This window comes from Mauremys mutica, chromosome 1 (assembly GCF_020497125.1).
Source record: "Mauremys mutica isolate MM-2020 ecotype Southern chromosome 1, ASM2049712v1, whole genome shotgun sequence".
Lineage (NCBI taxonomy): Eukaryota > Metazoa > Chordata > Testudines > Geoemydidae > Mauremys > Mauremys mutica.
The window spans coordinates 118,172,630-118,195,252 of NC_059072.1; the positions used below are offsets into that span (position 1 = coordinate 118,172,630).

Consider the following 22,623-nt stretch of genomic DNA (forward strand, 5'->3'; position numbering starts at 1 on the left):
ACCCCTTTGGCTCAGATTAGGGCTCACACCCACTTGGGGTTCTTCAGCCCATACGTGTTTTGGCAGAGCTGTGCTGCCATCTTTCCGACAACCTTGCCCCCCCCCCCCCATGCACACGGTGGGGCACAGTGAGTGCAGTGCTAAGAGTGGGATGGATTTGCACAAGCACTCGAAGAACTAAGAAAAGTTACTTCTCTGAGCCGGAGTTTGGGGCGATTCATTACCCCCCCCCCGTGCCAGCTCCCTGCCAGTGCCTGGAGGGGGGCAGGGGCAAAGGCAATGAGGGTCCCCCGTTTTCTCTGGAGGGGCCTGACAGGAGGACGGGACTCCTGCCCCAACCACTTGGGGCCGCCCAGCCTCGCGTCCCCTCACAGCTGGCAGCTGCCCCACCCCGCCTTCCCTCCCCGCCTCAGAGCCGCCCCGCCCGCACTTGGTTCTGCCCATTCGCTCCCCCCGCCCGCCCTTGGTTGAGCCCGCTCCCAAGCAGCCTCGTGTCCTCGGTTCCTTTCCCCTCCCGGCGCCGCGGGCGCTGCCCTCCCAGCTCGGTGTTTTGTCCCCGGGCGGGTTCCGTAGCGCGTGCAGTGGCCCCTCCCCTCTGCGGCGCGATTGTGCGGGCGAGAGGCGGCGGCGGCGGCGGAGGGGGCGACAGACACAGGAGGCAGCGGTAACAGCAGCAGCAGCGCCATGGCGGCCGCTCTCAGCGACATGGCGGAGCCGGAGGGGCTGTTTCCCGGCGAGGCGGCGGCGGCGGCCGAGGAGGAGGAAGAGGCCGGGGCGGCGGCGGCGGCGGCGGAGTCCGAGGCGCTGCTGCTGCTGAGCGGCGAGGCCGAGAGCATGTCGGAGCCGAGCCCGGAGAGCGCCAGCCAGGCCGGGGACGGGGAGGACGAGGAGGAGGAAGAGGAGGGCGGCGAGGAGAGCAGCCTGGTGGGGAGCAGCAGCACCAGCAGCAGCGGCTGCTGCAGCGACGAGACCCGCTCGCTCAGCCCCGGCGGCAGCAGCGAGGCCGACGCTAAGGAGGAGCCCAAGGGGCCCCGGGGCAGCCAGGCGGACGGGCTGGGCCGCGGCGGCGGCAGCAGCAGCAGCAGCAGCGTGTCCAGCGGCGGCGACGAAGGCTACGGCACCGGCGGCGGGGGCGGCAGCAGCGGCGGCAGCAGCAGCAGCTGCTGTAGCGCCACATCGGGGGGCCGGCGGGGCAGCCTGGAGATGTCCTCGGACGGGGAGCCCCTGAGCCGGATGGACTCGGAGGACAGGTCAGTGCCGCCCCCGCGCCTCGGCAGGCTGGGGCCGGCCACAGCCCTGGGGTCGCTCCCCCGGTCGGGGATGGCGGGCGGGCGGGCGGGCGGGCGGGGGGGGAAGAGGGACGTCGGCCCTGCAGCTCTTCCCTCAGCCGGGGGAGGCCGCCAGGGAGGCGGGGGCAGGTTCAGCCTCGAAATCTCTCACGAGATGGGGGCCCTGAGACGCCATCTCCTGGGCCTCCTGCGCACAGCGGCCCCTGGGAATCACCTCCCCACCGCCCGCACACGGAGCAGCCCCAGCCCCAAACCACCGCCACCCGCACTCCTCCTGCCCCCGGCCATCTCCCAGCCAGGGGCAGAGGGCAGCTAGTGCAGGAAGGAGGGATGGGTGGGGATTGTCATTCCTAGAACCGAGAACCAGGGCTGGGAGCCACCAGGTGGGTTGTGTTTTCCTCTTGTACTTACCCGGCAGAAGGAAGAGAGGCCTCGATATTTTTATTTGCATATTGAGCTTTTGCAGGGGTTAGTTGCTCTCTCCTAGAATGATTCTGCGCTTACCAGGTTTAATGATAGCAGAAAAATCGCCGACTTCTGTACTTTCAGAAATGTACTTTGTCCTTAGGTCTTCATTTTCTTCCTGACGGTTTTTTTTCCCCTAAAAAAATCTCTGGTCAGGTGAGAGTGGAGTTCTTGAAGTATAGAAATCATTAACTGGCTGTTTTGATAGCCACTCGATTTGGTTCCTTCTTGTTTGATGTGCAGATGGTCCGTATTTAAATAGTAAAGTTTAACGACTGTTTTCCTGGGATGCCAATGCCTCTTTTATAAAACAGCGTCAAGTGCCTTTGTAGTTGTATTTTGTGTTAAAATGCAATCAGCATAATCTAAAGTTCAAAGATGAAGTGTTAAAGGTGTTGATTGGTGTATTCTACCTATACCAGTGCAGTTGTTTGTGTATTACAGAGAGAAACAACCTGTCTGTAACTATAGGGGGGAATTTAAGTTTACTTGATCAGCATAGGTTACTGGCTGGTATGTGGAAAGGCTTGGTCATGTACCAACTTTTCCCTGACCATAAAACTGTTTTCTTTGTTTAAAACAAACATAGATTAATAATCTAGGGGGGAGGGATAGCTCAGTGTTTTGAGCATTGACCTGCTAAACCCAGGGTTATGAGTTCAATCCTTGAAGGGGTTATGTAGGGATCTGGGGCAAAAATCTGTCTGAGGATTGGTCTTGCTTTGAGCAGGGGGTTGGACTAGATGACCTTCAGAGGTCCCTTCCATCCCTGATATTCTATGATTTTATGAATCAGTGTGGTTGACAGACAAGGTAGAGAAGGTAATATTGTTTGTTGGGCCAACTTCTGTTGGTGTAGTTGTCATCTTTAGGATTTTTTTTAAGGATTAAAATTGAATAGAATATTTATGTAATTGAATCCAATAAAAGATAAACATATGATTTCTATATATAATATATTTAACTTTTACACTGTTTTTAGTTATTTCCTTCTTGCAAATGAGCAATGAACTTCATGTGCAGTACTTGAACATACTTATAAAGTATTGTTTTTGATGTGATTTAAGCTGTTCAAAAACATGTGATGTACTGAGTGACTCTCTTGTTTTTGGGTGCTAGCATTTAATTAACATTCAAACTAAATGATAGGACAAATAAATAGAATAAGAAATTGTTAAATTATTTACTTGTCACTTTACTAGTCCAACTCTATTCTAGATCTAGTTAATATTGAGTTTTAAAATGGCTTAAGAAATTCTGTAACTTTGATCATAAGTGGTGCTTTGTGTCCTTGACAAATCTAATAGATCATGGCCCATTATGATTTTTACATAAATATGTTTCTAGTTTTACTTCCATTAAATGCAGAAATCCTAGTTAATGTATTTGTTCATGTAGAGGAACAAATGCCAAAACAGCCAGGTTCTTCGTAGCCTTTGAAAAATTACTTATTTACATTTCCAAATGGTATTTTTCAAATACAGTGGGGAGTGTTTTTATCACCCCTAACAGTACATGGTAGTGTGGGAAGAATTTTTTTTTGTTAAAGTCTAGTTGGACAAAAAGTTTAAAATAGTCTATTCAAATATTGCAGAAATGTAGCAGATGAGATTGATGTCCATATAGTTGAGTTTTGACCACCCCAGGTGTTCAAAAACCCTGAATCAGCCACCCTTCCCCCTCACTCCAAATCATAGAATTGACTTGAAAATCACGGTGATTTAAAAAACTATACATTTTGGGTGCTTTGTATTTGCCATCTGTGTCATGTGCCTTTAGCGTGCACTGGGATCATGTTTTCATACCTTTCTCCACTGTTGAGTGCTAGATATTTCTTTGAAATGAAAGTTGGAATTCTCATGAAATGACATGAAATCTGGGAGTTGGAGCTTTAAAAAGAACACCAAATATTGCTAGATATTGCAATAAAATTGAGAGGCTTGGCAATGCTGATTTTTTTTTTCCATATTTTAATCTAATATAAACCACTTCATGTGTTTGAGTGACTATCTCAGGGCCTTATAGATACTGGAACACAGATGAGAGCTAGCTAGCACATTGAGAGTGAGATTCAACCCAGATAAGTACCTGAGTTAGGGGAGCAGTGGAAAGAAATGGTGGAGTTTCTCTTTTGTGATTTATTTACTGTATAATAGAATTCATAATTTTCCTCTACCCTTCCTTTAGGTATGTTCATGCTTGGCAAGCAAGTTTGAAAACTTTTTTTTCTTTTATTTTGGATCTATGCCTTGTTACAGTGTTTGCCTCTAGATTGTAGCATTAATTATGTCTACGCGGGGATACACCTTAAAATCATTTGGAAAGTGCAACGATAGCATCCTGCTTATTAACTGGTGTATCACGTAGAGAACGTTACACCCATGCTCTATGATCTTCACTTACTATCTGTTGATTTCTGAGTGAAGGCTAAGCTTCTGGTTTTCACCTATGACGCTCTGAAGAGGCTTGAATTTAATAGCTCCCTTGTTTAAAGGAGGAAGGGGTTAGTGGAAGGGCATTGTTGGTGAGGGATCCTTTGCTAAGATCTGCCACAGCCTAGGTCTGGAAACATTAAGATTACCATTCAAGGCTTGTTTTCCCAAACTTTTTCTCTGAACGTTTGAATGGGTGGGAGGGAGTTGTGAGAGGGTCAGAATTTCAGGTGAGTGTTCGCATTCTGATTAGTTCAGTGTGTTTGGATTTTATTACTGTTGTCTACAATAATAGAAAAATGCCAAAATAGTTAATTTGCATACCTTTTGACAGAGAATAATTGTATGTGCTAGTATGAAAGTATTCTAAAATAATCTCTAATATATGGATGGTCTTATGTAAGTTTTTCATATTTAATTGAAATCTTTCTCCTTCTAAGAAGCAGAAGGTACATAGTTTATTTATAGGATATGATTCCAGGATTGTCACCTGTCTGTATATCATGCTGAAGCCTGGAATACCTGAGGCAGTGTGAAGCAATGGTCCCAAACCATGCATGTAGGTGTTTCCCTTTTTTTCAGAATATCACCACATTCAGTTACCACTGGGATTTACTGTATGTTACCATCCAGTTTCTAAGTTTTCAGCCCTTTTGACTTTATGAATTACACCTGTGCGACAGCAAAGCATGCATCTCTGAGCCCAAAACTGTTGTGATAGCTATGGTAACTCAGCCAATCACCACCCTCATTCTAGAGCTAATTTGCATGAGGGCAATTGTATGGTGGATTACTTGGCCCAACTGCCACATCCATGTAACACAAAATACTCCAAACACACACAGTTTCTCACCTGCACAACTCTCCTGGTACAGTAACTCACAGTAAGGCCAAATGCAGACCCTTACCACAACAAGCACCCCTCATTTGCCACCTGCACAAATCAACAGAAAATCTCCCAGCACAAAACACACACTCTAGCCTGCCCTGACTCATGCTTACCTTAAACTAGAGCAGGAAAGCTGCAGGTCATCACAAATAAAGATTATTAATCTATTGTTACCGATTTTGAGTGGATCTTGATAAAACCCTGAGGGTCAAAAAATTTTATTTCCTACAGCAGAAGCCAGGAAATTTTAGATGTTAAAAGTACTGTGTAGAAAATAGACACGTGACATTGAGGCTGAATTTGACTCAGAGGATTTTACCCATTTACTCCCAAGTTTGAAATAACATCCTGAAAGTAACTCATATGCACCACTTTGTTTCTTAGGCCTGTTTATCTAGTTAATAAATTGCCATGTATGAGAACTTTTTTCAGCTTTAAAGTGTTTCTAGTGGTTGACTTTCAGTGCCACTAACATTTGAGAAGTTGTACAGCACTAACTTGCTGATATCAATCTTGAAAAAACATCTTAAGATGATTCTCCTCAAAGGATGAAATAGATACATACAGCTAGTAAATGAATCACCCTGTGTATGTCTTCACTGCAGAGTTAAGTTGGGCTTTTACTCAGGTGTTGTCCCTAACCTTCCTCCCATCCCCCCACACAAACTTCTGACCTTTAGTTTGGTTCTGTCAGCTTGGGCTAGTTGGCTTGTCTGGGGCGATAGGCTAAAGCCTGGATGCTGCTGTCAGTTGGACTGATATGCCATTTCGGTGAGGATACAGGACAAACCATTCAGGAGCTGATTGTCCTCCAATGCCTCCCACGATTTCCCTGCGTACACAGGAGGACAGACAAGTTCTTCCACAATTCACTTCAAAAGATTCAGAGTGGCTCACCTTACTGCAGTACAAAGAACCATGGGATGTGCCTGCAGAAGTACAAGCGGCACTCATGAGTGAGCACAGCAGCAGTGTGTACCCAGTAACTTGGATATGACTGTGGAGTGTGGCTACTCATACCCAGGTGCTTACACTGGAGTGCTGATTACCCAGGTTAACTCTGGGGCAAAGACATACCCTCAGAATATTGTGAAGTATTAGTGAAGGACATTTTTAGGCAAATTCATTTCAGAAATTATTTTTTGAGGGTTTACTTTTAAACCTTTGATTAAATTGTTCCTTCCTAAATTTTTACTCTCAAAATGAGAATGTGGCAGCACTAGGAATGAAAATTCTGATTTCCCTTTTTTGTGTGATTTGAAATGGGGGTCTCCTTAATCGTTAGTTGTGTGTGCTGCTTTTTTTTGGTTAGCTTATTAGACCTCCTAAAGGCTTAGTGTCAAGGTTGTCCATATTTGACCTACTTTTTAAAAACTTTTTTAAAAACTTAGTTGTCTTCTAAATCGACCACTTTGGAGTGACATTTGTGACCGAATTATGACTGATAAGAGTGACATTTATGAAAGCAGAACAGCAATCTAAAAGACAATAAAAAGGCAAGAGGTACTAGTGCAGATGCTTCATTTCTGTGATGTGTTCATGTGACCAGATTGCAAAATGCTTCAGGCCTCTTTTAGGTATGCATTCTCATTTGTGAAGGCTGCGCATCCTAGCGAGGAAGTGAAGATCATCCATTTTGTACCTACAACAGGGTGCTTAAGCAGATGGAATTTAATATAATTTGTTCTAGTTCTTATATAATACTGACAAACCTCGGTTGACAAATGGCTATACAGGCTGTTATTTATAGTTCAGGGATTCTGCTGAAAATAACTTTACCATTGGTTCTTTCAAAGGTGTTCCTGACACCTGTTTGCAATTGCTTTCAGATTCAGAAGTAATACACGGAATGGGAAAAATAAATTCTAAATTCTTGTTCCCGTAACGTTATGTTCAAGTCTTTATGGCACTGGAAAAAAATGTTTGTTGGAAGACCAAACTGCCCAGATGTTTTATAGGAAGGGTAGTAACATCTCTTGCTATAAAATCTGCTGCTAGTTTTAATTAAGCATGGATAACATAAAGGCTTTTTGTGGACTAGTTGAAAGAACTTGATCACCTGTACTGAACATTAATATGGGATTATTGCAGTGATGTCTAAAAATTATCTGGAATCCAAGCTTAGTACTCTTGCCACCCAATGAAACAAATGAGTGATATCATTAATTTTACATAAGTTCTACAATTCACACAAGTATAGTTGAGATTCATGATAAAAATACTGGCCTTCATTTCCAGATTTTAATCACACACCTACAAACTACAGACGCTCCCCGACTTGCGTAAGTCGAACTTTGCGTAAGTCAGGAACATATACCTGACAATTACACGCATGTCAAAAAAACCCCAAACTTATGGAACTTTTTCCATAAGTGCGGATTGGCGTAAATTGGGTTTGCGTAACCCGGGGAGCATATGTAAATTTGTTAGCTACTCTGGGGAGTTGAGGATTTTTAAATGATATTTTTGAGTTTTCAGATACCTCAAACTGCTTCCTTTTGAACTTTCAGTGGGCTTAGTTGTTGTCAAGTGTTCTGTCGTGTATACCTAGAGTGTAAGCAGCATGTTCAAAGAAATTGTTTTGAAAGAATATTATAAAAACATTCTGTATTTCACATATTAGTTTACAGTGCACAGAGATGTAGTGTTCTAAAGTTTCAGCAGCAAGTTATGACTTTACAAAACTGGAAAATACATCCCATTTCATGAAATTGGTATAAAGCATCCTGCCACTTCCTACTCAAGACTACGACGGCCCGTTCTTGCTTAGCTTTTCTTTCATGCCAATAGGATGCAAAAAGATGTGTCCTGAGACTTGTGATTTCAAATTTTAATTTTTTATGTAGGACTCTCTTTGTGCTAGCATTTAAGATCCTACGGGTATGTTTACACAGGGATAAAACACCTGTGACTGGCTGGGTGTGTGGGCTTGCGGGGCTCAGGCTCCAGGGCTTAAAACGTCAATGTGTAGACCTTTGGGCTTGGGCTGGAGCCTAAACTCTGGGACCCTGGGAGGGTGGAAGGTCCCAGAGCATGGGGTCCAACCCGAGCCTGAATGTCTACACAGTGATTTTTTTAACCCCAGGAGCCTGAGCCCTGCGAGCCAGATTCAGCTGACGTAGGCTATCTGCAGCTGTGCCATGGGTCGTTTATCCCATGGCACATGTAGCCGTACCCTAAATCTTTTTCTAAATGTTATCATTTGCTTAGTTTCATTGGGCAACTTCTCCAACTGTAAGTTCTGAAAGGCATATGTAAAAATACCCTGTGTATTGGTAATGGAATCCATGCTGACCGAGTTTGGCTGCCAGACGTGTTGTTAACCTATTAAATGTTGTCCAACACTTGGCTGTCTAAATACTGTGGTTGATATAAAGGAGAGACCAAGACAATTTAGGAAGTTTGTTTGGTTATTAGCCATTTTTAAAAATCCAAATTACAGGCAGTTACCATGAATTTCCTTTATAATGTGGATATATTTAGCCAAATAAGGACATGAGGTAATGGATCTGTGATTAATGTTACAGTCCCAACACTGCTCAGCAATTTACAGGATGCAAAAGACAGAGAGCTTGGTTATCTGTTGCTCTTTTTAGTCTGCTCCTGTGGTGTAAAGGGGGCTTAAACACAGTGGGGCAGATCCTTAGCTGGTGTAAATTGTCATAGGGACTATTGAAGTGGATTTTCTCTCCATTGTAGAGTTGCTAGACTGTATCTGCACTGGCCACCCTGACACAGAGGCCAGGACCCTGTGTATGTTGAAAGGAGGGAGCATTGCAAGAGAAAAGAAGAGGTGGGATTAAAGTGCACCAGACTCTGGTTATTCTATGCTTCACACAGCCCACGGAATATATTTAATTCATGAATTAATTTTCTTGATTTTCTTTAAGATGTACCTATTGTTTTATATAATTGTTAGCTCTTTTAAAAGGGAACAAGGAAAGAAAGTGTCAAAATCCATGAGCAGTTGTACACAAAAAAGTGTGATATGGTAATTGGGGTGCAGTGGACACTTGTAATAAAAATTTGAAGATTTTCTAACTTTCAGATTAATTTAGCTATAGTGATCTAGTCAGTCTCTCAGTTCTAGAAATTGATCAGATAATTACTTGTCAGAAACGCAGAGTAAGAAATTTTCAGAAAACTAAAATTGAAATCTAGATACACTATCATGTATAAAAATAGGTACTGAGCAATAATTATTATTTAACTGTTAGTGATTGGTATTCAAGAACTGTAAATTCAAAAAAATCTAGTAGCTTAAGGCTTGAAAAACTTAAAACTTTGCTTAACTTTTCTGCTCTCATAGTGCACAAAGATAAGCATTTTTCTGTTGAAATTCCTTACTTTTGTAAAGTATTAGCAGATTTTTTTGTTACTTTGTATGTCAAGTTATGGCCTGAAAGATTTGTGTGAAGAGTTGCAGGGTGGATTTGATTTAATGACTTCAATCACTGATCAGGAAGACTCAATTTAATCATGGATTTCTACATAAAAGTGCATTCTTGTTGGTTATAACCTTAATACATATTCTTCACAACTCAGAGATAGAGGTAGGTTTCATTTTTAGAAGGTACACACTACATTTTTAAAGTGATTTATTTTGAAAACTTTTCAGATTAGTTTTACAGCTATATCAGAAAATGAATGATTGGTTATTTCATTTACCAAAGGTAATTGAAGCAGATATTTATGAAGTCATTGGGAGGTGAACTATCTCCAATTCAACATGTTAATCATTACTATTTGAAGGATTTTCTTGCCATGCTGTATTAGGAGGAGAACATCACCAGACAGACATTTAAATTGTTTCATTGAACTAAAACGACAACATCATGTATTCTGGATTTTTTTTCTTCTACAGCAAACATAGAATATTTTAACAAAACAAGCATGTAACTTTTTGAATTTAGTTAAACATTCAAGTGTTTTAAAATCAGGTTTGTTTTTGTTTGTTTTTAGCTAAAATAGTTAAATGAAATATTAAAAAAAATTAAATCAACTGTGTCAGCAGGTCAACATGAGAAACTTAAAATACTGGCTTCTGCAGGTAACTCAGTAGTTGTCTTCACATTCATTTTCCTGTTTGTTCATAATCTGGAAAAGAAAAACAAGCTTTCCTGCTTTTTCAGGTCCCAAACAATTTCTTAATTTGGAATGAAATAGTCCAAAGGAAGAAAATATTCTTTCTACACTGGCAGAAGAAGCTACTGCTGTTAAAAGTGAGATTATCATTTCAACAGTACCTGAATCCAAGTGCTTAAGTGACTTCCACCAGTTCACCGGTGTGATTTTCTTTAAAACATCATCAGCAAACATATATTTCTTGAATAGTTCTTGTTCCCAAACTGGGTCTCTTTTATAGCGTGCTGTCATTATAGGTTTTCCCTTCTGGTGAGAATGGTATGGTAGATCTCAAATCAATGAAGGCTACACTCAGAAAGACCTCAAGACTTCTGGACTGTGCTGCTCAAACAGTTTTACTTCTGTTTCTACTGCCTGTCCCTCCCTTCTCACATTTATCACCAGACTTCTTCACCTTGTCCATATCTATTCCTCCCCAACAATCTTCTATTCATTGAAACTTTGCACTTTTAGGGAGAGGTAAGAGATTGACTCTGTGTACACAAATTTGCGGAGGGACAATACGGTTGAGATCTGTTGTTTCTCACCTGTATATATTTATTTATTTATTTAAAAACATTTTTGCTGTTAACAAGGATGTTATCCCTGGAGAGACAAATCCACAGTTTGAGAACTGCAAAACTAAGCCTGTCTGATGGTATCTTCTAGACCAGGGATCGGCAACTTCTGGCCCGTGGCTCGTCAGGGAAAGCCGCTGGTGGGCTGGGACAGTTTGTTTACCTGCAGCGTCTGCAGGTTTGCCCAATCGGAGCTCCCACTGGCCAATGGGGGTTGCGGCAAGCGGTGGCCAGCACATCCCTCGGCCCACGCCACTTCCTGCAGCCCCCATTGGCCTGGAACGGCGAACTGCGGCCAGTGGGAGCTGCGACCAGCCGAACCTGCGGATGCCGCAGGTAAACAAATCGTCCTGGCCTGCCAGCGGATTTCCCTGACTGGCTGCATGCCAAAGGTTGCCAATCCCTGGTCTAGACTGAGCATTATTGGGTAAATAGAAAGATTAACCTAAATCTATACAGAAGCCCCTGGAACCTCATAAGATTGGGTCCCGAATCCATGAACTATTGGAACTCATTTACAAAACTTTTCTTAAACATTACATGAATATATTGTCTCATACTGTAGAATTACAATTTATAATCCCTATTCCATGATGAGATATCTTTGACCTATACTGTGTCTTAATTAAAACTATCTTTAGATAGGTTTTTCCTCAAAAAGCATTTTATCAAAAAAATCCAATTTAAATCAACATTTAAAAAAAAATTGACTTTTATCCACCCTGAAGAATTGTACTTACTGTGTGCAGTGCTAGTGCAATGGGTATCTGACCTCAATTGTGGCCCCTTGATGCCACTGTAGTACAAATAATTAATAATCCGCACATTGCAATGGTTTAAAGTTTATCAATGATTTCCTTTTTTTAAATCAGATTGGTACTTTAGGAATAGCATTTACATACCTTCCATTGGAATAGGCACATACAGTATTTACCTATTAAAAGGATACAGTAGAACCTCAGAGCTACAAACGCCTCCGGAATGGAGGTTGTTCATAACCCTGATATGTTCGTAACTCTGAACAAAACATTATGGTTGTTTTTTCAAATGTTTATAACCGAACATTGAGTTAGTACAGCTTTATTTTTTTAGTAGTTTATGTTTAACGCAATATGGTACTGTATCCCCACCCCCCGCTCTCTTTCACTCTCTCGCTGCCTGATTGTGTACCTTCGTTTCCACAGGAGGTGTATGGTAGACTGGTCAGTTCGTAACTCTGGTGTTCGTAACTCTGAGTACCATCAACTCTTGTATTTGTTTTTTTTTTAAAACCTACTTTTAAATGACACTTAAAATGACTATAGCTGAAAGATTAGAGAAAATATTGTTTTTCTTTGTGCATTTGGCAGTACTTTGTGCATAGTCAGTTTAATGGCTTTTCCTGTTTAGTGTGTTTCCTCAGTTTTGTGGGTCTTACATACAGCAACAGGGAAAAATATTTTAAAAGAATACAAAAAATGGGATTGTGAAACCACAGAAATTGGCAGGAATACTTAAGTAGGTGTAGTACCTGAAACTATTTTAAATTTTTCTTATATTGACTGTTCTTCATGTTGATGGTGTCCCTTTAAATACAAATAATGGTTTCTTAAATATTTGATTGGTGTTCTAGAAATACTGTTCAAATGTAGAATAATTTGTTTTTTCCACAACATGTTAATTGTCTTAATAAAGCTATACACATTTAGCTCTTTAATCTTTCCTCGTAAATTCAGTCTCCTCCAAATCCCCCTGATCATTTGTTTCTGTTTCCTGAACTCCCAGGAAAATAGACAAGTTGAAGGTAATGTGGTCCCTGGAAGTAAACCTCACATTCATGGTGTCTTTGTGCCAGAGCCATCTACAGATACTTTTCTTGCTCCATGTGATAATTTTGCATATGTTGGCCAAAACTGTGGTCAGAGTGGTAAAAATTGATTATTTGAAAATATATATATTTTAAAGGATTTTTTTATTTAAATTGGGTGTTTTATTTAAAGTGTATACAGGTTTATTTAGGAAAGAAAACTATTTAAAATTAAATTTGAAACCCACAGTCTTTAAGGCCTATACTTATTATATTCTACTGAAATCATTTAAACCAATTACAAAAAATATTAAGTAGTGCATGTTTTCTGCTAAGTTTAAAGAATATTCTCCCACTTAACTGGTAGAAGTCACTGTCTGAGCACCTGGAACCTGAGTCTGCTGGGGTGCTAAATCAGTTTTGACAGCAGTAATTTCTTCTGCAGGTGCAGAGAGAATGTTTTCTTCATATTAGTATTCAACTAGTTAAGTTCAACGACTAGTGCATAAGAAACAAGTTTGAGGTTGAGAAGGCAGGAAAGCTTGTTTTCCTCTTCCAATTTATGAATAAAATCTACATATGAGAGAATTAGATCTACTGGTTCTAAAATCTTGTAGGACGTTGTGTCCAGAAAAAATTAGTTCTCTTCATAACAACTGATGATAGAATATTGGGGTTGGAAGGGACCTCAGGCGGTCATCTAGGCCAACCCCCTGCTCAAAGCAGGACCAATCCCCAGATTTTTACCCCAGTTTCCTAAATGGCCCCCTCAAGGATTGAACTCACAACCCTGGGTTGAGCAGGCCAATGCTCAAACCACTGAGCTATCCCTCCCACCCTACTTCCTTTGTTTAATAAATCAGTAAGTTTTAAATGTGAAACATGCTTTGATAAACTTTTTTCTTATGCATCTAACACATTTAAGTAGTTTTATTCAATAAAAATATTAAAATGCTGTTTGTCTTTTTTTAATTGAATTTCCAAGCAAATGAGCTTGACTTACTTAAATTTTTACTTGTGATTTATCATCTAGTAAATAAGAAATGCATCATTCACCATTTTCTAACATAAAATAAGTAAGAATCTGAATAAATGTAAGTTAAGCTATATAACTGCTTAAATGTGTTGAGGCATAGTCTAATTAAGAAAAAGAAGCACCGAATTTAGTGTGAAGGCTGTTTTTAGTTTTCAATGTGTTTTAATAATAAAAGAGGATCAACCTTTTAAACCTTTTTTTAAGGAAAGTAACTAAAAAATTTAATGCAAAACACGATAAAAATAGATGATCTAAGTCAAGGTTTCCTACTTGCCAATTTAAATCATGATTAAAATTGGTGATTTAAATCCAGCCACTCTGACTCCATTATCTTTTTTTTTTTTTTTTGGGTCATGTCACATTGCATGCTTGTCTAACTTGCTCTGCGTTCTTGCTGCTGTATCTGTTTCACTATAACGGCTTTCCTGGTTTCTCTTTCCTGTTAATTTATTATTTGCATTACAGTAACATCTAGGGACCTCAACCAAGATCAGGGTCCCACTGTGTTATCTGCTCTACAAACTCATAATAAGAGTTCTTGCATTGAAGATCTTACTATGTACACAGTCAGGGTAGACAAAGCATAAAGGCACAGAGAGGTGGTGATTCAGAATATCTTATTTTGTTTTCTGTCCATGTTTCTTATCTCTCTAGGGGTATGGCTACACTTACGGTTTGCAGCGCTGGTAGTTTGCAGCGCTGGTCATCCAGCTGTGTAGGAGCAGCGCTGGTGTGTGGCCACACTCACAGCTACCAGCGCCACATTTGGAGCATTTGCAGCGCTGTTGGGAGTGCTGCATTATGGGCAGCTATCCCAGCATTCAAGTGCACCAACGTGCTTTTCAAAAGAGGGGGGTGGAGGGTGGTGTACTGTGACAGGGAGCGGGGAAGATAGAGAGAGTGGATTTTTGGAGCCAACACTGAGTGTTAGCTTCCTGGATTGGAAAAATCACAAAATGTTCATGAGCCCTTAGTCTTAACTCTAATTGCAAACAGCCTGCCTGTTTGCTGTGATCAGTGTTTGTTTTTTTAGATAAGCAGTTCAACGGAGCGATCGGCTCCGTTCTGTTTCATTCACTCTTCCTGCCTGCCTCTCATTTGATCGTTCACAGCCAGGTATAGATAGCTCCTGTTTGCTGTGATCAGTGTTTGTTTTTTTAGATAAGCAGTTCAAACGGCTCCGTTCTGTTTCATTCACTCTCCCTCCCTGCCTGCCTCTCATTTGATTGTTTACAGCCAGGTACAGAACGGAGCTCCGATCGGAGCTCGTTCACAACAAAACAAAGAAAGGCTGCATAACAAAACAAAGAGAGTAATTTATAAAAGCATTCTGGGATACACCTTATTCCCTGGAGGCCAATCACAGCGCTGGTGTGTGGCCACACTTGATGACCAGCGCTGCAGCACCAGCGCTGGAATCCTTATTCCCCATGCTGAGTGAGGTGTACGGCCAGCGCTGCAGCCAGGGAGTTGCAGCGCTGGAAGTGCCCTGCAGGTGTGGCCACTTACTAATTGCAGCGCTGGTGGAGGCTTTCCAGCGCTGCAAATCGCCAGTGTAGCCATACCCTCGGTCCCTTTGCATTATTTCTCTTGTCCTCACTGTTTTTTGTAAATCCTTCCAATGTAATGTCAACAAACTTTTTAGTAATATGTTTCCCTCCATTTCTAGGGATTAAAAAATGTGTGGCGTACCCCATCTAGATACAGCTTCACAATTATCTACTTCTAAAAAGTATTTTTTAAAGCAAGATTTAGTGCTGGCATAGCAACTCACTTTTAAAATTATCTCTCATTGATTTGTCTGTTCATTTTCCACTGTTGATTTCTCAGCATTCAAATTACATTATAAAAATACAAATAGTTGGTTCTTGTGTTTATTTTTGATAGTTTGTAATTGTCAAGTCTTTCTTGTTTATTTCACGTGGCTTTAGTTATCATGGCTTAATCTGGGTATGGTTTAGCTGTGATTTTCAAAAATGCCTATGTGATCTAGGACCACAAACACTTTCAATTAGACTTGTGCACCTAAGTCACTTAGATGATTTGAAAGTCACACCCTGTATTGTTTATGATAAAGTTTTGTCGTCATTTAGGACTTTATACCTAAATGGCAATACTTAGTAGGGTGATTGTTGTTGAGCACCTAAAAGTGTCCTGGGCTCTTTAGACACATAAGGGTTCTGTCCTCTAAAGAACTTTAAATGTAAGTAGGCAACGCATACAAGAGTGGGAAAAGGTTGTAATGAAAGTCAGTTTGTATTGATTCTTAATTTAATTATTTACCTATTTTTAACTCCTATAACTTAAATATAGGATATTTACTCACTCTTTTATCCTTTCCATCACTTTCACATACTGATTTCTCATCCCAGGTTTCTCTCTGTACCTCCCTTTCCATTTTTGTAATTTTTATTTCCTTTTTGGAAGACCCTTCTTCTGTATAAGTCAGCAGTTGCGTTTTGTGGATATTTCTGCTCTTGCTGCTGCTAGATAGGAGTTTCTGCCTCTGCTCCCCATGATTTCTGTGTTACTGCTTGAATCCTGACATTCTGGCCTATTCCCTTTTCTCCCTGATGGGCGTTGTGTGTTCTGTGATCCATTATTCTATGGTGGTGATGCTCTCTACTCTATACATTTTCCTGATTAGCAGTGGAATTTCCTCATTCAGGTACCAGATTATCTTCTGCACCACTGAAGGAACTCAGATAGGTCCCATGTAATTCAGGGCAAACGGCTGTCCCAGGAAGCTCATCAGAACAACTTCCTAGAGTAGAAAGAAGTTTTTCTCTCTACTCTTAAGATTCACTTTGGGTTAGTTGCCATTCACATGACAAGTAGGACTTCTGTGGCATATTGGCACTTGCAGGTTGGAACAAGAAAGAACAAGTTAAAAATCCAAAATTAAGCAAGGGAAATTCTTTTGTTCCTGGAACAGGAATATTTTTGATACTGGATATTGCACTGATAATTGGGAAAACTTGTAGAGTAGAGATGCATCACCAGTATGGAGTTAAAGGATCACAGAGCACCAGTTGACCACTTCAGAGAAGAAAAAACGTGTAGGTAAGTAAATTTTATCTTTTCAGCTTCTGTTGCTGGCCATGTGTCTATCTCCTGGGGAATCTTATTTAATGATACCTCATATTTTTCAGAATGTGTCCTTAATCTTTCCACAGATCTATATTACCCTGTCTTTACATTGATATAACTAGTACTTGAAGAGCATTGGTTTAGATTCCATTAAATCTGTACTTGGGCAGGTGAGAATTGCTGCCATTAATTGTGCATTTTATCCTACTTCAGTACCCAGAATGTTGGTCTTAAAACTACCAAATACTAACATTGTAAGAAGTCAGTATTAAAACCAGCTTCATATTCACAGATGATCAAGATAACCATGCAATATTTTTATAGTAACATATTTAACTACCGTATTTTCCGGCGTATAAGGCGACTGGGCGTATAAGACGACCCCCTAATTTTCCAGTTAAAACATAGGTTATGGCCTATACTCGTCGTATAAGACTACCCCCCCTTCCGAGGGGGGGGAGCCCAGAGCCTTTTAAATCCCAGCCGCGGTGGGGAGTCAGAGGGATCTGGGCTGCCCACTGCGGCGGGGAGCACAGAGCCTTTTAAATCCCAGCCGCGGCCGGGAATCAGAGGGCTCTGGGCTGCCCGCTGCGGCGGGGAGCCCAGAGCCTTTTAAATCCCAGCCGCGGCGGGGAGTCAGAGGGCTCTGGGCTGCCCGCTGCGGCGGGGAGCCCAGAGCCTTTTAAATCCCAGCCGCGGCCGGGAATCAGAGGGCTCTGGGCCTGCTCGGATTGGCTGAGTCAGAGAGGCGGGCTATTACAACCTTTGCCAATCCGAGCAGGCTTTGTATGCATTAATAGAATACACCGCTTGCCGGGATTGGCTCAGCGCGGTACATACAGTATCAGCACAGGGACGTTCTGTATGTAGCCGAAGCTACAGTATGTTTATACCCGGCGTATAAGACGACCCCTGATTTTTGGGGGTTGTTTTTTTAGTATAAAAAGTCGTCTTATACGCCGGAAAATACGGTATATACTTAAATTCCGTATTTGTCTGTTACAAGTATTTAACTGAGCAGCAATCCTGTGGTCTAATTCTTCTGTCTTTGAAGCCTGTAAGAGCCAGGCAATGGAAGGAACAATGTGTCACTCCTAGGAGCATGACTGTATGTTTCAGTTCAGAACAAGTTTGGTTTGCAATTTCTGTTCCTAAGTGAGAGAGCAAGCAGTGAGTCAGAATCTCATTATTACTACATAGCAACTAGACACCCACAGCCGACTTTTGCCAGTCGACTGGGGCTTGGTTTGTGGGGCTGTTTTATTGTTGTGTAGACATCTGGGCTCAGGCTGGAGCCCGGGTTCTGGCATGGGCCAGCTCTGGGTTTTTCTTTTCTGTATAGACATACCCTTAGAGTGTTTCTGGTATCTGAGCCCTAGTTGACAACTGATGAATGCTGCATCAAAGCAGAAAGGATCATAACCTTACATGCTACTCAGGACACATCCTTCAGTTGGAGAAAGCTTACTGCAAAAGCAAGTGATCAGAGTTCATCTGATTGTGTCATTTTCAGACTTTGTAAGTATCTATCCTGACAAACTGTTATACTTGTGTGGAGTCCCAATTAGAGGTGGTCAGGAATTTTTCAGCAGTGTTTTTTGTTGGAAAATGCTGATATGTCAGAACAAAAACTTCTTGCAGGTACGGATCAGTTTTGACAGGTTTTTCTTGCCCTTTTCTGTATCTTTTCCAGTTCCAATATATCTTTTTTTGAGATGGGGTGACCACATCTGCATGCAGTATTCAAGATATGGGCGTACCATGGATTTACGTAGAGGAATATGATATTTTCTGTATTTTTATCAGTGCCTTTCCTGATGATTCCCAACATTCTGTTAGATTCCCCCACTAGTGGTTTTGGACAATTGCTCATCTGCCTTGATGGATATGTGGGGCCATTGGGGGAGGTAGGGAAAGAAATGTGGATGACATGCAGTTCTAAGTCTCCTTTATGTTTTATCTTGATAGTAGTCTCTTTTTTCTGTTGTCTGGCAGAGATAGATTAGATAGGAGTGATGTGGTTAAAGCTCAGACCAGATAAAAGAAGATGTGTAAGCCTTTGGAAGTCTCTAGAGAGGATGGAAGGGGTATCTACCACCTCTGTTCACAGGCTCTTGGTCTCTAGACTCTCAAACTTTTGTACTTATGACCCCTTTCACATAGCAAGCCCCCTTATAAATTAAAAACACTTTTTATATATTTAAAACCATTATAAATGCTAGAGGCAAAGCGGGGTTTGGGGTGGAGGCTGACAACTTGCAAACCCCCATGTAATAACCTTGTGACCCCTTGAGGGATCCCGACCCCCAGTTTGAGAACCCCTGCTCTAGGCAGTGATCAGCAGTAGTGCTGCCTTCCTATTCTCTGGTTAGATACTTGCTTTCACCAGTTATCCATGTATTTGTCACCTTCAGAAGCTATTCTTAAGGATCTCTCAGAAGTTATATCTAGTATAGAATGAGGCTGCCTGCTTATTTAGCAATGTTGACTATAGCAATCATGTTTCCTGAAATCTGTACTGGCATCAAGTTGTGGACAAACCAGTGGAGGTGTACACACTACAAAGCTACTTTTGGCAGCAAAACAAAACCACCTTCATGAGAGGCAAAGTTTTTTGCTGTAAAAGTAGAGTGACAAAGCATTGGTGTAGACGCTGCCATTTGTTATTTTGACATAACTGGCCTCCCCTCGGCAGCCCACAATGCTGGTCGTGACTACCCTGCTCACTGTTTTGAACTTGGCTGCCCTGCAGGCATTCACCCCTCCCCTTTCAAAGCTCCCGGAAGCTTTCATTATTCCTCAGCGTGGAGAGTGCACAGAGCTGCTGAGGATGACTCTCCCGGTATGGGAGAACTCAGAGGGAATTACAGAATCCTTACAGAATTACAGAAATCGGCAGGCAGGCAGAGCAGGCTGCTGCTATGGGCGAGGGGGCGGGGGGGGGACTGCTGTGCTCTGCAGAGCTGGGGGCTGATGTGGGGGCTGTCTCCCCTCCCCCAGGGTTGGTTGCTCAGGCTGCTGTCTGAACTTAGAGACAGCATGCCAACACACATTCCCCCAACACACACACGCTCACTCTCTCTTCCCCCCCTCACACCTCCCATTCCCTGTCACACAATCTCCCTCTCTTCCCCCTACACTTCAGTTAAAAAGCAGCTGGCAATCTAGTAGGATCTCCGTGGAACTGTGGGATTGAGAAACCTGCATCATGTGACTCATGTGAGGCACTGCAAACCCTTCCCAAAGCACCCCGCAGCCATTTGCACAGTGGGATAGCTACCCGCAGTGCACTGCTTTCTGTGTCAATGCAAGAGCTGCTAGTGTGGATGTGCTCTGCCAACACAAGGAGCATAGTGTGGACATGCAAGAGTGGTTTAATTAAAGCGACACAACTTTTGTCAACAAAACTCTGTAGTGTAGACAAGGCCCTAGATTTAGCATCTGAAGGCTGGGTGTTCTTAGTGGAGGGACAGTAACTCTGAAATGTTCTCCTTTTGATCAGGCTGAACTAAAGTTTGTTGATCTTCAAGAGCTCTCATAAGGCCCATCTGTTAGGTTTGAATTTTGCCTAGGGGAAGATTGCACCAGTTAAGCTCCTGAGGGGAGAACAGTTAGATCTAGAAAACACAATTGTAAATTTTACAGGGTTTGGTATGTACGCTTTTATTCAGTGTCTGGCTCTGAAGTAGCCTTTATATAAGTTGACTGGGGCAAGTAATGATGTGTTTATAGAAAGGTAGAACAGAATTATGCTGTTCTTGTTTGTTTTTTTTAATATTCATTCTAAGGCCTTATGCTGTCTTCAGTTATGAAAGACTGACAAAGATGAATTTTGAGATAAGTGTCTTCATTAAATTGGCCAGAAGGGATTACTTGCAATAGTGATGAAATCAGCCTCCTTGGGGAACTGAACTGTGTGTCAAGAATGGTGTGTGCTTACATCATTTTCTTTAATGAAATATATGTTCAATATATTTTCATCCATATTTATCTTTATTTTATAATGCATTTTTCAAACTTGCACAGCCGTTAGGTCTTAAGAATGTATGTAATCAGTTTAAATTGTCAAAAAAAAAGCACATTTTACAGTTTTTCTATAATTGTCAAATTAAAAGGAAAAGTAGAATCTATAGATCAGATGATATTTGAGGAACTTCAGTCCAGAAGAAAAACGTTTGCATTTTAAAAACAGAAATTAGTCGTTTAAAATTGAATGATCTTTTCAACCTTTATATTATGAATTTTTTTCACTTTGACCGATATTAAATTCAGCCCCATAGGCCAGATCTAACCTTCTCGATGGATTTATATGGCCCACATGCACATTCAAAGTCTGCAGAGGGTAAGCTGTAATTTTAAAAAATAACTTCCTAGCCCTCATAAAGATTGTGAAGATAACTTTCCAACTCTGAATCAAATATAGACCAATTGAGCTTTGTCATCCTGAAACAATCGCTCTGAAGTGTGAACTCCCCCATCTAGGCCTATGTTCATTTTTTGCCTCATTAAGTCTCTCCAAATGTCAGCATTAACTATTTAATTGGTGATCATTTTAGTGAATGAAATGGGTGGGAATAAAGTCTGTGAGGTTGGGATTTGGGAGATAGTGCCGAGAAGGAAATGGAGAGGAATGAAAGGAGATGCCCAAAAACAAAAAGAGGGGCAAATGCAGGAGGATAAGGAAGGAAGGAAAAGAAGCAAAGGGTAAAGATGGCAGTGGTTTTAAAAGTGATAACTTTTTCCCACTGTTGAGTGTGAGTGTAATAGTAAGGTATTTAGGTTTGGAAGGATTAGATTTTTATTGGTAACTATTGGAAGACTTTGTACTGTACACACACACTGATGAGAAAATATTTCTATTGATGGTGACTGAAATTTACAGCTAGAGAAAGTAAGAAAAATGCTGTTTGAGAACCTACTAGAGTTTGATTTAAGGGTATTTACTTTGTATTTTGACATATGGTATTGACCATTTGTGTTTTAACTGTTATAAACTTTTAACTTTTTGAATCTCAGCATCTACTGTCATAAATAATTATCTAAGGCTCCCCTAATTTCCTGCAACTTTGAAAATTTAAAGAGATATTGAAAAAAATGCTTAAAACCCATAATTCTGCTCAACTGTGAATTTAAATCAGTAATTAAAAATGCTTAAAAATAAGCAATATCCATCAGTTTTCTAAAAGTAAAAATTGATTTTTGCTAAGCCATAAGATATTGAACAAATAATTACCAGTAAGTTTATTTACTATTTAGAAGCTATTGTCTACCTTCAATCTTTCATTAAATCTACTGTTTATATCAGTGGGAGATAATACCGGGAATAGAGATAATTTGAACATCAGATTGCTATACTTGATCGCATCATTAGTCTTTTGAGTCAGGTGGTATGCTTCCAGAAATTACCAATACATGGATGCTTCAAAGGTATGTTTAGAAATCCCACCATACAGTGTGCAAGACTGCAAGGAAAAAATCTCCCTCCTGACCTTAATACAGTTAGGCCTGAATCATGAATTGGTTAGCAAGTGCATCTACAAGCATTTTTTGATTAAAAATATCACAGTGCAATGTACTATAGACTCAGAATAATTTGGCCAGATTGATGTGCTTTACTCTGTTGTCTATACATTGGACCTACTTAAGCATACAAAGCCCTCAAGAGAGATAGGAAAATTTGCTTAGCAAAGATGGAGTTTCTGTCAAGTGAACAGGCAGGGAACTACAGGAAGAGAGAGAATGTACATGTGCTTAATATAATAGACTTGAACCCAAGAGAACTGAGTTCTCTCTCTGCCACAATTCTTATTTTGCTATTGGGCAAGTCATTTAAACAAGAATTTTTGATGGTGACAACTAATTTTGTCTTTTATCTCTGCTTCAGTAATTGAGATGTGATTTGAGAATACAGTAACTCCTCACTTGGTCGTCCCA

At 41.2% G+C, this 22,623-nt stretch overlaps 1 protein-coding gene across 2 annotated transcripts in view; it reads left to right on the forward strand.

The window, feature by feature from the left end:
* The first annotated feature begins 674 nt into the window (after window positions 1-674).
* AEBP2 (AE binding protein 2) overlaps window positions 675-22,623 on the forward strand; it is a 97,675-nt gene continuing 75,726 nt past the window's right edge. For both annotated transcript variants that reach the window (XM_044992806.1, XM_044992816.1), the window contains exon 1: window positions 675-1,250. In XM_044992806.1, the coding sequence (XP_044848741.1) occupies window positions 685-1,250 (566 nt within the window). In that variant the 5' untranslated portion in view covers window positions 675-684. The remainder of the gene's footprint in view (window positions 1,251-22,623) is intronic.